At 33.7% G+C, this 13,641-nt stretch overlaps 3 protein-coding genes across 4 annotated transcripts; 1 reads left to right on the plus strand and 2 right to left on the minus strand.

The window, feature by feature from the left end:
• Positions 1–4,768: 4,768 nt before the first annotated feature.
• On the minus strand, positions 4,769–6,433 carry LOC122594685. The gene is made up of 2 exons (XM_043767109.1): positions 6,304–6,433; positions 4,769–5,694 (listed from the first exon to the last, which is right to left on the minus strand). The coding sequence occupies exon 2, from the start codon at positions 5,681–5,683 to the stop codon at positions 4,835–4,837; it is 849 nt and encodes a 282-aa protein (XP_043623044.1). The 5' UTR covers positions 5,684–5,694; positions 6,304–6,433; the 3' UTR covers positions 4,769–4,834.
• A 377-nt stretch (positions 6,434–6,810) lies between these two features.
• Positions 6,811–8,334, plus strand: LOC122594515. Of its 2 annotated transcripts, none has more exons than XR_006323023.1 (3): positions 6,811–6,956; positions 7,071–7,171; positions 7,397–7,409. XR_006323023.1 is itself a non-coding variant. In XM_043766962.1 (3 exons), exon 3 carries the CDS (start codon positions 7,436–7,438, stop codon positions 8,213–8,215), a length of 780 nt encoding a protein of 259 aa, XP_043622897.1. In that variant the 5' UTR covers positions 6,811–6,956; positions 7,071–7,150; positions 7,397–7,435; the 3' UTR covers positions 8,216–8,334. The 2 variants fall into 2 exon arrangements, 1 of the variants encoding a protein (XP_043622897.1); XM_043766962.1 differs by having other exon boundaries at positions 7,071–7,150; positions 7,397–8,334.
• Positions 8,335–10,259: 1,925 nt separating this feature from the next.
• LOC122592135 (prostatic spermine-binding protein-like) lies at positions 10,260–10,577 on the minus strand. The gene has a single exon (XM_043764343.1). It carries the CDS (start codon positions 10,575–10,577, stop codon positions 10,260–10,262), a length of 318 nt encoding a protein of 105 aa, XP_043620278.1.
• Positions 10,578–13,641: the final 3,064 nt, after the last annotated feature.

Genomic DNA, 13,641 nt, shown 5'->3' on the forward strand with positions numbered 1-13,641 from the left:
TTTAACAGGACCTTTAAGGAAACATCATAGTTCATCATTCTCTGAGTGAACCTCTTCCATGAAGGTGGTAGTTTCGTTAACAGAGCAACTATGTGGACGGCCTCTGGGATGATAACTGAATTGTGTTTTAGTTTGGCTACAATATCATGGAGCTCGAGCGCTTGCTCCATCATTCGCTTCCCATTATCCTCCAAACGAAAAGCCAAAAACTGCTCGATTAACTCTTTGGTCTTCACATGTTCCGTGGGTTTAAAGTTGGCCTCCAATGCTTTCCAAAGTAGTCGTGGGTCATTATTGCTTCGTAGAGCGTATAGTTCGCACAGGCGGTCAGACAACGAATTTTTTATGTACTTGAAACACAAAGCCTCATCTACTTTGCGTTCTTTCTCCAAATCAGTACTAATAGTTGTAACATCAGCTTTCCCCCCCCCCCCCCCCCCCCCCCCCCCCCCCCCCCCAACTGGGTCTTCAAGAATCGGGCTTAGGGCCGGGTCAAGAACATAAAATACATCGAGCGAGAGCAACAGAAACTTCATTTTCTCAACCCAGCTGGTGTAGTTACCCCCATCAAACTTGTCCAACTTTTCAGAACTGGAACAAACACCATGACCCATGTCACCTGTTAATCCAACAGTGTTAGTTAATAAAATTCACGAATACTCGTAGAGAGTTCAATAGTCAAGCCTATATATATATATACATAAAATAAAATTCACTCAAATAACAAAGCACAAAGTAAATTAAGGCCAATAAAAAATTTTGGAGAAAAATAATCTTTAAAAGAAATGATATTGTTTTTAGTAGAAACACAAGCAAAAACCTCATAAACAAACATGTATCTACAAAAACCCCCTATCCATACATATATAAAAGTGTTAGGAAACAAACCTTAGTTTAACCCTTAAGCTTGAATACCTTAACAAAGTCTAATACAACTAAGTTAAAACTCATAAAACCACCTTAATGGCTTAGAGCTGCTTAAATAATTCCCATCCATGTGAACACAATCTAATGAATGTAAGCAGCTTGATGATCGACCAAGTAAAGATAAACAATTCCTACTAGTTAGTCAAATATTGTGAGCTATTTAGCCTAGCTATAACCAATCACCAACTAATAATTCTTTGTTTGCTGATTGTTTTTCGATCAGAAAGCCAACACGATCTCTATTCTCTGTTGCTTTTATTCGACCCAAAAACCCCAACAAAACCGACCAAGAAGAAAAACGAAATAGTTGATAGACACGATAAATAGATATCCAAATACTTTATTTATTAGCCAAGGTGTTTACTTTGATGGTATGAAAGGATCGGCTCCCCCCTCCTAATAGAGGAAAGGATCGGCTCCCCCCTTCTCTATTTATATAGAGGAAAGGATATTCTAGGATCTATTCTAGTCTAATCCAAATTAGATTTATTATTTTAAACTAGACATTCCATATTAGTCGGTTACTTGACTTGCACTCTAAGTAAAATCCGACTTTACATATTTAATTCTAGTCTGACTTCAATTAACGTTTAACCTATATGTCCAAATTAACTAATACAGTATATTTTACAAAAAGGTTCCCAACTTCCCATGAAGTTGTAATGTAGTAGCTAGAGCGTATAGTATTGAAAAAATAAAAGAGGGTTAAGGCATGGCAAAGAAATGCAAGGATCGATGCATGGCTGGGAAATTATAACGAATTCCACTAACACTATTTTGTAACCAAAATTACTACTCGTACAAGAATTGAGTCGAAAAATCTGATAGAAATCAATCTAATTATGACAACGTTATCTTTCTTGGAAAATACTGACAAATCTTGTATTTTATGTTAACTTTCTTGACAAAACTTTCACTAGACAACAGAATATTTTGGTAGTAGCTCCTCTAATTAACATAGAGAATAGAAAGGTAGATAAGTAACCCAAAAGTTTTTATGACCCAGCATTTTAAGATTCAAGACTAAATTAAATTAAAAAACATTTTGAAAAGATTGTTGCGACCAATTAAATTAAAAGATCATCTACTTTAAACACAATAATTCCGGTTGCATTTAAATTAAAACCAAATTCTAGTTCGTTGATAATAAAACTTAGATTTGAACTAAGTACTTAATTGGCGCACAACAAACTTATACTCTATCAAATTTAACTAACTAATAGGTTCTGTTATAAAAAACTGACACCAACAACGCTGTGTAGTTAATAGCGGTGCTATAGCGGATAGCGGACCTGAGGTAAAATAGCGGCCAGAATAGCGGTCAAAATAGCGGTCCCGCTATTAGCAGCGCTATTTTACCGCTATTGGTGCTATAGCGGTCCAAAGATTGGTAAAATAGCGGTGCTATAGCGTTTTTTTCTTTTGCCCAAAACTTGAAAGAAGCACTAATTTTTAACTAATGTTTCAAATATTGACACTTTTAAGCTTGACTTTTGCTATTTCTATTAAGTCTAAAATATTAATTGATATTTTTATTAAATATTAAATATTAAGCATTATATGTATATAGATTTTGCATAATATTTTCATTACCGCTATACCACCGCTATCTCACCGCTATAAACAATATAGCATATAGCGGACCTTGACGCTACACCGCTATTTTAGTAATTAACTACTTAGTAACAACGTTTAATACAATTTCCCTTAACAATCAATTTAGTTTTTATTATCTATTAACAATTATGCTTACATGAAACAAACGTGATCAACCGCTAATCCCAATTAACAAATTCATTAGTATTATTATTATGTTGTTTACTATCACACTATGAATTAACACCAATTACTCATAAACAAACAATTGAAATCATACATATATACTTTCATCACCATCGACAAAGCACACATGTATTACCAACAAGCATAATTATAAGTAATAAGAAAGAATTCATTAAGGTCTCAACTCAACGTGAATAAAGTAAACTTGAAATAAAAATATGCAACCATTGTTCAAACATATCACTTTATCTTACTAAATCTAAAACATGACAGTTTTAGTTTGTGCAATACATTTCCTAGTTTTCTATTTCTAATTTTTTAAAAAATGAAAGGAGTTTTCCATATTCAAAAATCAAATGGAATAGAACCAAACGGGCTCTTAGGTTTTCAAAATTTAAAAAATGGAGAATGAAATGTGGAAAATAATAATAATAAAAAAATGTTTTTTAAATTCCCATAGAAAAGTGAAAGACTATGATTTGATCTCGTTTTTTGTTTTTCATGAATTCTTTAAAATCAAAAATGAAAAACAATAAATGTTTTTCCCAACTAAACGTGCCCTTTACAGTCATCATATAGTCTTACAATAAACAATTAATATAATAATAATAATAATAATAATAATAATAATAATAATAATAATAATAATAATAATAATAATAAAGTTAGAAATCGAACGAGAATAATTTGGCTATGGAATTTCTGCTGCTGCTGTTCGACTTTTACCCAAAACAAAAGCCTTGCGGCTGTACACCACACCTCACGTCCCCACGTACTAACAATAAGTGAGGTGTTTATCTTCACGAAAGTTAGGTCTTTATCTTTGACGGCTCCCTCTCCGAAATCTAATTAATTCTCGCAAGAAAAAAAACAATCAATTCCATCTATATGTATTTGCTTTCAACTTGTTGTTCACGTTTCTCTTCTAACCGACCCACCAAACAAAACAATAATTACATGTGGGCTTCTTTTCTTTGTTGATTTCGGCCCCAAATAGAAAATAGATAGCCCAGATATTTGGGCTTACATAGGCCCAATATCAATTAATTCCAAGTCAAAACTAGCACACAGCGTGCATATGATTTTGGCTAAATTAGATGAAATTTTGGTTTTGCGGCTTCTCTTTAAAAAAATCACAGCCTTCTTCAAGGATCACGGGATTCTTTAGTAAACAAATGAAAACTAGAATTTGCATACTTCAGAAACTCAAGTTTTGGGCAAGACACCTTAACAGAATTCACATTGAGCAAGTTACCAATTCTCAAAAGCCTTGACTTTCGAACTTGAAATCATAAGCAAATCAGGTATTGGTGGACTTCCGTTTCTTCTCTATACATAGATTGCTCTCGAGAATAAGATCTTATAAATGATTTTGGTGAAAAGAATTTAATGATTTTGTTCATTCTGTGTCTTGGTAAGCACTGCGCACCTTAGATTAGACTGCCCTTACACTATTAAATATGCATCAAATTTCGCTTTAAATCTCGATTATGAAGCTCTAAGACATGTACAAACAGGGAAAAGCCGTCAACCACAAGCGGGAAAATTTATCATTAGAGATCAATAAAGAAAGCGGTTGCGCACAAACACCCCTGCAGTCATAATAATATCATACATGCATCTGGGCATGGACGACAAACCCCTACTTTGTAGTCAATACTCAATAGTCATATACAATAATTAAGAACAACACCAAGATCGCCATTGAGTCCACATTGTCATCAACTATACACAGGCCCTATACAAACAACTTCAGCCAAGTTCATATATCATTTCACCGGTTTGATTAGCTTTGCAGTCCTAAAACCAGTGGAGACAAATCTACATGGAAATTTTTTCATGCTTTTTGGAAGCATGAAAATAAAATGTAATCATAGTTTCTCTGGTTGATAAAGTATGCATTGGTCAGCTAGTTTTTTTTTCTTTTTTTTTTGGTGTTTGGCAAATGAAAATCTAATTTTAATTCAATTAAATATACTATAATTAAGAAAATTGTAAAAGAAAAAAAGAAAATAATAATGTTACATGTGAATTAAGTAGTAAATTAACATTTGCATCATCATGAAAACTAAATAAATTATTACCATTCTTTAGTTTCAAATTAAAGTAGGTCATCCATCCTCTACTACATTCGAATATTTACAAGTGCCACCAAGTCATCTATCTCAGCATCGATCGCGTTCATTGCTTCAGCACTGCGAACATTGCAATGTCGTGCAATTTTCTTGAAGTTGTTGGTAGGCTTATTCTTAACTCGGAGTTTTGTTTTTGATGGACCATGATCTCCTGGAGTAGTTTTTGTATTCTTCACAAGCCTTGGACGAGCGCTCATACTTTGTTTAGCCTTCCCAATTCTTGCCCTTTCTTCGGCATAAATTTGTTTCATCAGGTCCCTTAAGGAAAGATGGTCATATTTGTTGCTCATCATTCTCTCAGTAAAGATTTTCCATGAAGGTGGGAGTTTGGTTATAAGAGCAACTCTAAGGAAGGCCTTTGGGATGACAATTGAATTATCTTTTAGTTTTTGTACAATAATATTGAGCTCTTGTGCTTGTTCCCTCATTGGCTTCCCATCCGCCATACGAAAAGTCAAAAATCGCCCAATTAAATGTTTGTTCCTCATATGTTCCTTGTCTTTAAAGTTTATCTCCAATGTTTTCCAAAGTAGTCGTGGATCATTATTGCTTCGTAGAGCGTATAGATCGCAAAGGCGCTCAGACAACGACTTTTTGATGTACTTGTAACATAAAGCCTCATCTTCTTTGCGTAGTATCCGTTGTTTCTCCAAATCAGTAATTACTTTTACATCGGCTTTCTCCCCAAGTGGGTCTTCAGGAATTGGGCTTAAATTCGGGTCAAGAACATAAAATACCTTGAGCGAGATCAATAGAAACTTCATTTTGTCGACCCAGCCGGTATAGTTGAACCCATCAAACTCGTACACCTTTTGAAAATTCGAAGCACCGTGATCCATGTCACCTAGATCTGACGTGTTAATTAATAAAAACAACAAATTAACGAATGCTCATAGGGAGTCCAAATGTCATGAATTAAAACAAACGATGGGTGTAAAACATATCTCGTATATATATATATATATATATATATATATACACACACATTTGAAACCTTTGATTTTTCTTGAAATTTTATATTATCGTGTACCTCTCAAAACATATCACGTATATGTACACACTCACAAAAACTTATATATCACAAACTATTACTCCAAGTATATAGCGAACGATGATAGCCAAAATCCAAGCATACAGCTAGGTATCATGCATATGAATTAAACAAACGATGTATTCAAACAGTGGCGGAGCCAGGATTTTTATCCTGGGTCGCCGAACAGTTTTCATAATACTAATAAGTGTAAAGTTAAACTACAAATTTCAATTTTTCTAGTCTGGGGTTGCCAATTACCTTAAAACTGTTTAAATACTTAGAAAAGTACTAGAAATATAGAGTTTTATAGAAATTGTGGGGTTGCCATGGTCACCCGTGGTCACCACTTAACTGTATTCAAATAAAATATAAATAAAATAAAATAAAATCAAAACCTCTTAAAAACCCAAATATAGAATTTCTTACCCGATGATAATAGGAACCAAGTTATCACAATTTCACGATCCGATCAATTCCTTAAAAAAGAAATCGTTTTGATTGGTGGTGAATGTGAAATTATAATTGCAAGGTCGGCTAATTGATTACCGAAATCGTCTATGTTACGAACGAAAGCAAAAATTAAATTTGGGTTAAAGCCTTAAAGGCATTAAATATATTGCGTGGAATTATTGATACATGGATCGGGTCATGCATTGGGCTCTAGTTTGGAACAATGATGGGTTTGGGCTTTGGAGGACTCACACAATATAAATTTGTTCTGAATAAAGTTGCTTAAAATAGATGCATTAAATAAAGTTGCTTAAAATAGTTTTGAAAAATATTCACTTTTGAAACGTGTTCGGTAATCTATCAAATACCCGACCTTGCATATAAACACGTACAGACGATATGTATACTCTATATATAAAATATAAAATATATTTACTTAATTTAGACATACATATATGTAATTATGTTTTAAAAATGGGAAAATCTCCCTATTTACTTTTGAAAAAAAGAAATAAATAAGATATGTATGCTTTATATAATAAATCGTATATTACACGTACATAAAAACCCTAGAAGTTACCCTTACATCAGCAGTGCCGCAAAAGTTGGCACGTGTTCGGATTGTTCGGGTACGTATGTGGTGCTTTTGAATTTTGATTTAAGGGTTTAATCAGTAATTATTTAAGTAACTACACAGATATTATGTTATACCGGCCAGTAATTTTCTTAATTGTTTTTTACAGAAATTTCTAAACAGAACATTCTTGCCGGCCATTCGATCGGCAGAAAGATTGATTATATACATACGTTGGTCTATCTGTTTGTGAGTTTATATCTTAGTGAGGTGTATATACATAGACATATATACCAGTAGTATGTTTGTATATATTGTTTTTGGTTAAACTTGAAGAAATTATGTACTCGTATATGTAACCTCTTGTTTTTGGCTACACATAATATACTTGTTGGATTTCACATTTGTTCTTGTTTACCATCATTAATTTTTGCATAACGTAATTAGTACTAAAACTTCATTTTTGCATATGCCATTTGATTTTTTTTAATTTAGGACGGATTCAGCATTCTTTAATTAGTTGGAGTGATATACATGGATCATGGAGCTTCTTCCGAATTTGTAAATCTGGACAAGCTTGATGGGTTCGACTATAGCAGCTGGGTAGGCAGAATGAAGTTTCTGCTGTCCTCGCTTAATGTCTATTATGTTCTTGATCCAAACCTAATCCCGATTCCACAAGACCCAACAGGGAAGGAAGCTAATGATGAAATCGAGAAACGACGGATGCTCCGAAAAGAGGACGAGGATTTATGTTACAAGTACATCAAGAACTCATTGTCTGACCGCCTTTGCAATCTTTACGCTTTAGGAAGCAGTAAAAATCCACGACTACTTTGGGAAACATTGGAGATGCGCTTCAAAGACAAGGAGCCCAAGACGAATAAAAATCTAGTACGGAAATATTTGGATTTTCGTGTGGTTGATGGGAAATCAGTAACAGAGCAAGTGCACGAGCTCCAGGATCTTGTAAAGACACTAGAAGCTGATTCAGTTTTCCTCCCTGAGGCATTCCAGATAGTTGCTATTATGGACAAACTCCCATCTTCATGGAGAATGTTTTTTAAGAGGATTCTGATGAATAAATCCGATAAACATGGTGTGTCTGCGAAGAAAACTCCAGTTGGAGATGGTCCATCAACTACAAAACTGGCAGTTAAGCGTAAGATTAACTTCAAGAAAACTGCACCTCTGAAACTACATCGCAATGTTGGTCACCGAAAGCCTCAACACATGAAATTGGGAAGCAATGATTTAAACGCGCTTGATGTTGAGTTAGCTGACTTGGTGGCACATGTAAACCTTAGCATGTAACCAGGGAGGGCCAACTTTTAATTTTAAATGATATAAATACTTGTTCTTTTTTCTTGATTCAAATGTTATTGCTTGGTAGTTGGTACAATAATTTCACACATAACTTGGTATACTTTGTATTTATGATTTCTAACCTTCACATATAATAGGATTTAGGAAACACAAGTGTGTAGAAAAAACTTGCAGAGACAAATATCTCAAAGTATATACCTGGGCAGAACAGGGGGATTTGCTAGTGGGTTTGGGTTAATATGGGTAAACATTTGGAATGTGTCCAGCCAAGTTTGCAATCTGAAACAAATTATGTTTCTGCATAATACAACAAATGCTATATTAACATCGATTTTGGGAGTTAGATGAAGTTGATGCAAGGAGAACCTTGGATTGTCATCTCAAAAGGATTCAGATTCTTGAATTTGATGGAGAAAAACATAAAGTAGATATCCTTGGATTAATTATTTCTTGCAGAAGCATGGAAATTAGGAAATGCATTGCAGGAAATGAAAATTAGTTAATGGATCAATGGATGAAGTGTCAAAATTTTGCAAGTCTTTTTCAATTATGAATCTGATCGCTCTTGTCGAAAAAAACAAAAGGGCAACCCACAATGTCGGGGACCAATCTTCTTAAGGACTGATGGTACATAGTTTCTGTTAAATCCGTAACAAATTTTAGCGTTGTTGAGTATATACATTTCTTGGTATCGTGTATAGTAGGTGCCTTTTTTTGATTTGGACTTTGCAATACCAAACCTTGTATTTCCTTACTTTTCGTTAATTACCTTCATATTGGTCTAAGTGAATGACTGTTGATCATATGGCAACATGGGTGGGTTGGGTAACAACTTAAAATGACTTTTGGGTGGAAACAGGTCATTTTGGTTGTGTGATGTAACTTGCATGATCCATCCCATTTGTCACCTATAAGTTTTTTATACGTGCAATGCCCTTCCCATTCAAATTTTTATTCTGTAATGCCGATTTGCTGAAGAGACAATGAGGAATGTTTCTCTAAAGATAGAGCTTGTAGATTACTATAGTTCAAACAAGTATATTTCATGTGCCTGTCGAGAGTCAAGACTTTCTTGGCTACCCATTTTATCATCTATAAATTTGATATGTTGTAAGAGACGATGATGAATGTCTCTCCAATGTAAGCGCGTGTAACTTACTATTTCAGTAAAGCTTTTAAACATATGAAGACAAATTAGACCTTTACCCTTTCTTGTAACGGTTTACGGATGATATTGATAGTTTGATACACCTTCAGGTTTTATTTGAAGTTCAAAGTTGATTAGTACATTCCATTTTTTTTGCTAATTAAGTTGTGTAAAAACTTTGATTCTTGGAAATTGAGGATGGTAGGTATTTGATCGAGAATGCCAAGTTTAGGACTATCAACTTTGGTTTGTGGAAGTGAAGGTTGAATTGTGGGGGTAAATTTTTTAGCCTTGGTGAGGGTTGGGGTTGATGTAGTTTTGTTTTAGTGTTTCTGCAGGGTGTGTTTATAGTTTTATTATTTCTAAGGAAGCTAGGTTTTTTTTTTTTCAGTTGTGGTCAATGGTCATAGTTTTGGCTAGCCTAGCTAGCGAGTGTTTTGTTGGTGCTCAAGTGGGAGATTGGTTCTAAAAGTGATGGGCTTGTTCAAGTCATGGAGGAAGCAGGGAAACCCGTATGACAAGCCTTTCTGGTTTTGCTTTTGTGCGAGGTTCATGGACATTGGGCATATGTCGGTCCAATGCACGTACTGGAAATCGCCTACTACTTGGCACATGCCAAAATCCGAGTCTTAAGTCTGATTTGGTTATCAAATTGGGATTCCACGAAACTAAAGAACAACCCATAAACCAATTAAACTAGTGTACGTATGATCAGATAGGTAAAACGATATTAAGAGTTAAAAAAAAAAAGATTTTTTTTTCTTACGTAAGTACTACTTAATATATACAACATTCATGATCAAAGAAACATATATACCGAATGATCAAATACGTACCAACTAATTAAACATACTAAACAAACAACTAAAACATTAAGATTGACGACTACTGTACTTTTTCCGCCTTCTTGTCATCATCCTCCTGATCACCACCACCATCGTCATCATCAGCAGCAGCAGAAGCAACAACACTATAATCTCCGGAAATGACAGGGGACTCTTCCTTCCATTTATCCTGACTATCAATAGAATTTTCTGGATAATCACCATCTGTTTCGTGATCATTGTCTTTGAAGTCGTCGTAAGCTTCCGCACTTTCATTCTCAGAGTTCACCTCCGGTTCCGAACTGTGACCACCGACGGAGGAGTAGGAGTCATCGCCGCTGTCATCATCTGAAGATGATCCATCGTCGTGGTCTGACATGTTTTATATGATTAATATTAGTGATATATTGGTGTGTAATTAGAAAGATCAATTGAAGGAAATGTATATGGTTCGGTGGCCTGGTGGATACGTACATAATTATTTTATTATACATAATATATACTTGTACGTCGTATATACAGCCCTGGCCATCATCATATATATTGTTGGTAAAAGGTAGGGTGGGGGTGGCTTGTACATATAGTTTTTTTTCCGTATATAGGCCGGAATTATTAGCTTCATTCAATGCAATGTCATACCCGGCCGGTTCCATGATACATATCTGCAGGGACGGCTGCAGCTGCCCAACTCCAATTTTAATACAATGTAATTTTTTAAAATTTAAATGATATATTTGTAAAAAATTTTTTTATAAAAGTAGGAAATATATATAAATGTTACCTTCGTTGTCAACTTGTCATAAACTTATTATTTGGATCTCATTGGTCATCGAGCAGTAATTTTAAGATAGATCTTTTCATTAAGGTATTAAAAAACTCGAGTTGTTTTAATTTTTAATAGAAAGAATGAAATATAATTTAAGAAAAAACTTTCGTTGTTTGAGTATGTAAATGTGTAGTATATTATAGTGGAACTATTTATAAAAAATGTATTTTCTTTCAAATTATTATACACAGTATATTTATCATATACAATTAATTATAATTATCATAAAGTTAATTATATCCAAGGAAGTATATTTTTGGGTTTCTTGCATTATATGATTGAATACGTTTTCATTTAATAAGACCTTGTTCGATACGTGTGGTCATTATTTATTAAAAAAAAACTAGTATTTTTAAATGTAAGTGTTAGACCCGGTGTAGATAACAAATTCTTTTGAGAGTCCATTTTCTATTTTCGAGATAGGCCCTTTTTGTTTTTTTTTTTTCATTTTCGGATACGACTGTTATAAGTATGATAAACAACTTTTAATTTTGTCCCCTTGCAAAAAAATTTCTGGCTCCGTCTCTGCATATCTGTGATCATACTGTAAAATCAGACCATTAATTAATTACTCCATATAATTAGAACAAGGAATTGTGAAAATTAAATAATTTTTCGCTACCAATACATATATATAAAGTTACTATACAAAACATTTTTATACCGTTATCAAAAACATTTTTACTACTTATTATTTTATATTTTGTAATGCTTGTGTCACATCGATCATAGCTAAGAATCTGAATTCAAAGTTCATGTACCAAAAACTTACTATAAGGGAAGAAATTAAATAACCCTTCGGAATATAAAAGTAATAAAAAGATAATGAAGGGTCGTTAAAAGCCTCTAAAAGCTTACACTTTACACTATGGTAGGACTAAGGACTAGCCTCAGCGTAATATCAACATCACATCAGGACTAATTTTTTAAAACAGACTCAATACATAACTAGTCTAAGACTCACTATTTATATATCATAAATTTTTTTAATTAATTTAACACCCATAAACATTTAAAAATAAGACTAGCTTTAGGAAGAACGAGTCATGGGAAACAAGTCTTGGGACAAGTTGAACTCTCATGTTGACTCGCCCTTGGACTAGGACAAACGAGAGAACATAGTGTACCCTCTAAAAACCACGAACTACCCATTCAAAACTAGAAATCCACTACCCAATTTTTATAATATTATTTTGCCTTTTGAAAAGTCCGAAACTTTTTTCATACTAGAATGGAATAAACTTGTGTCCTTAAAGAAGAAAGTACAATGCAATGCATACTTGACCGTTTTAGACTTTTAATTCTTTAAAAATATTACTATCACCATACTTTAAAAAGAGAAAAAAGTCAAAAGAATTCATTTATTTAAGTAAGAGGTAAAATCCTTTAAATGCAAACAACATTTTTGATACATAAATTACAACTCATGTTTTCTCGTATTTTAGAAAAAGTTTACAATATTGGGACATGACAAAGTCTATTAAAAAATCTTTTAAAAAGAATGAAAAATCATAGAATTTCATCAAAATCTAGCTAGTAAGAATGATGGCAATGGGAGAAGTATGGAGCTAGGCATGTCCATGCCTAGCGGCAAATTCTGCCGCCAACGTCAAGGCATGGTCTAGGCTTGAGTGATTTAGGCATAGATTGATGATTAGGCATGAGTCTTGGATTGTGGAAAATGTGAACGTTGGAAGCTATTAACGGGTATATTTGGTTTGAATTCTGACCGTTGCAGATTTTGTAAAAAATAAAAAGGTTTTTTACCCTAATTTAAATTACCATCTTCATCAGCTTGACACTTTCACCCAAAAAACACACCTCAATTTTTTCATTTCTATCTTCCATCGATCATCTTCCAAGTCTCGATCACGTGGCTCCTCGATCTTAAGGTTTTCGTCTCCCGGCTCAAACGGATAATCGTGGCCGATCTCAACCTTTTCGCGTACCAGCTCAACCTTCCCCTTTCTTGCCCTTTCTTCGGCATAAATTTGCTTCATCATGTCAACACTGTATTGTTTTGATAACTTAAGGATACAAAGAAAATGAAAAGAAAGGAAAGGAAAGACAACAAAAATGACAGGAAAAAGTCTTGAAGCAAAAGTAATTATAACTTCCCCTACTTCTTTTCTCCTCTCCTCTCATTTCCTTTTCAGGTCATTTTAAAACTTAACAATGCCTTTATTATTTTTTTCCTTCCCAATCCTTTCCCCCTAACTTAAAAAAACTTAACCATACAGTGTGTATTGTTTAGTTAACTTAACACTGTGTTCTTGGGTTTTTGCAAGGAAGGAAGAGAAAAGAATCCAAGTGATTTTAAAATAAGTTGGGTTCTTGAGGGTTTTTTTAAAGATGGAAAGGAAATGATTTGATAGAATTGAAAGGAAACTTTAGTTGTTTTTGTTTAAAAAATCTGCCTTCCTTTATTAGGATGATTTGTAAGGATCTTATCTCATCTCTTCTTATCATATCATTTCATTTCTTTTCTTATTAATTTGAACTTAAGAACATACATAGCATGAGTGGAAAGGAAAAGAGAGAGAAGAAAAAGTTTTTCTTACTAATCAACTCAAAAATTCACCCAGATAATAAAGCATAAGATAAATTACGGCAAATA

The sequence above is a fragment of the Erigeron canadensis genome, chromosome 3 (assembly GCF_010389155.1).
Source record: "Erigeron canadensis isolate Cc75 chromosome 3, C_canadensis_v1, whole genome shotgun sequence".
Taxonomy (NCBI): domain Eukaryota; kingdom Viridiplantae; phylum Streptophyta; class Magnoliopsida; order Asterales; family Asteraceae; genus Erigeron; species Erigeron canadensis.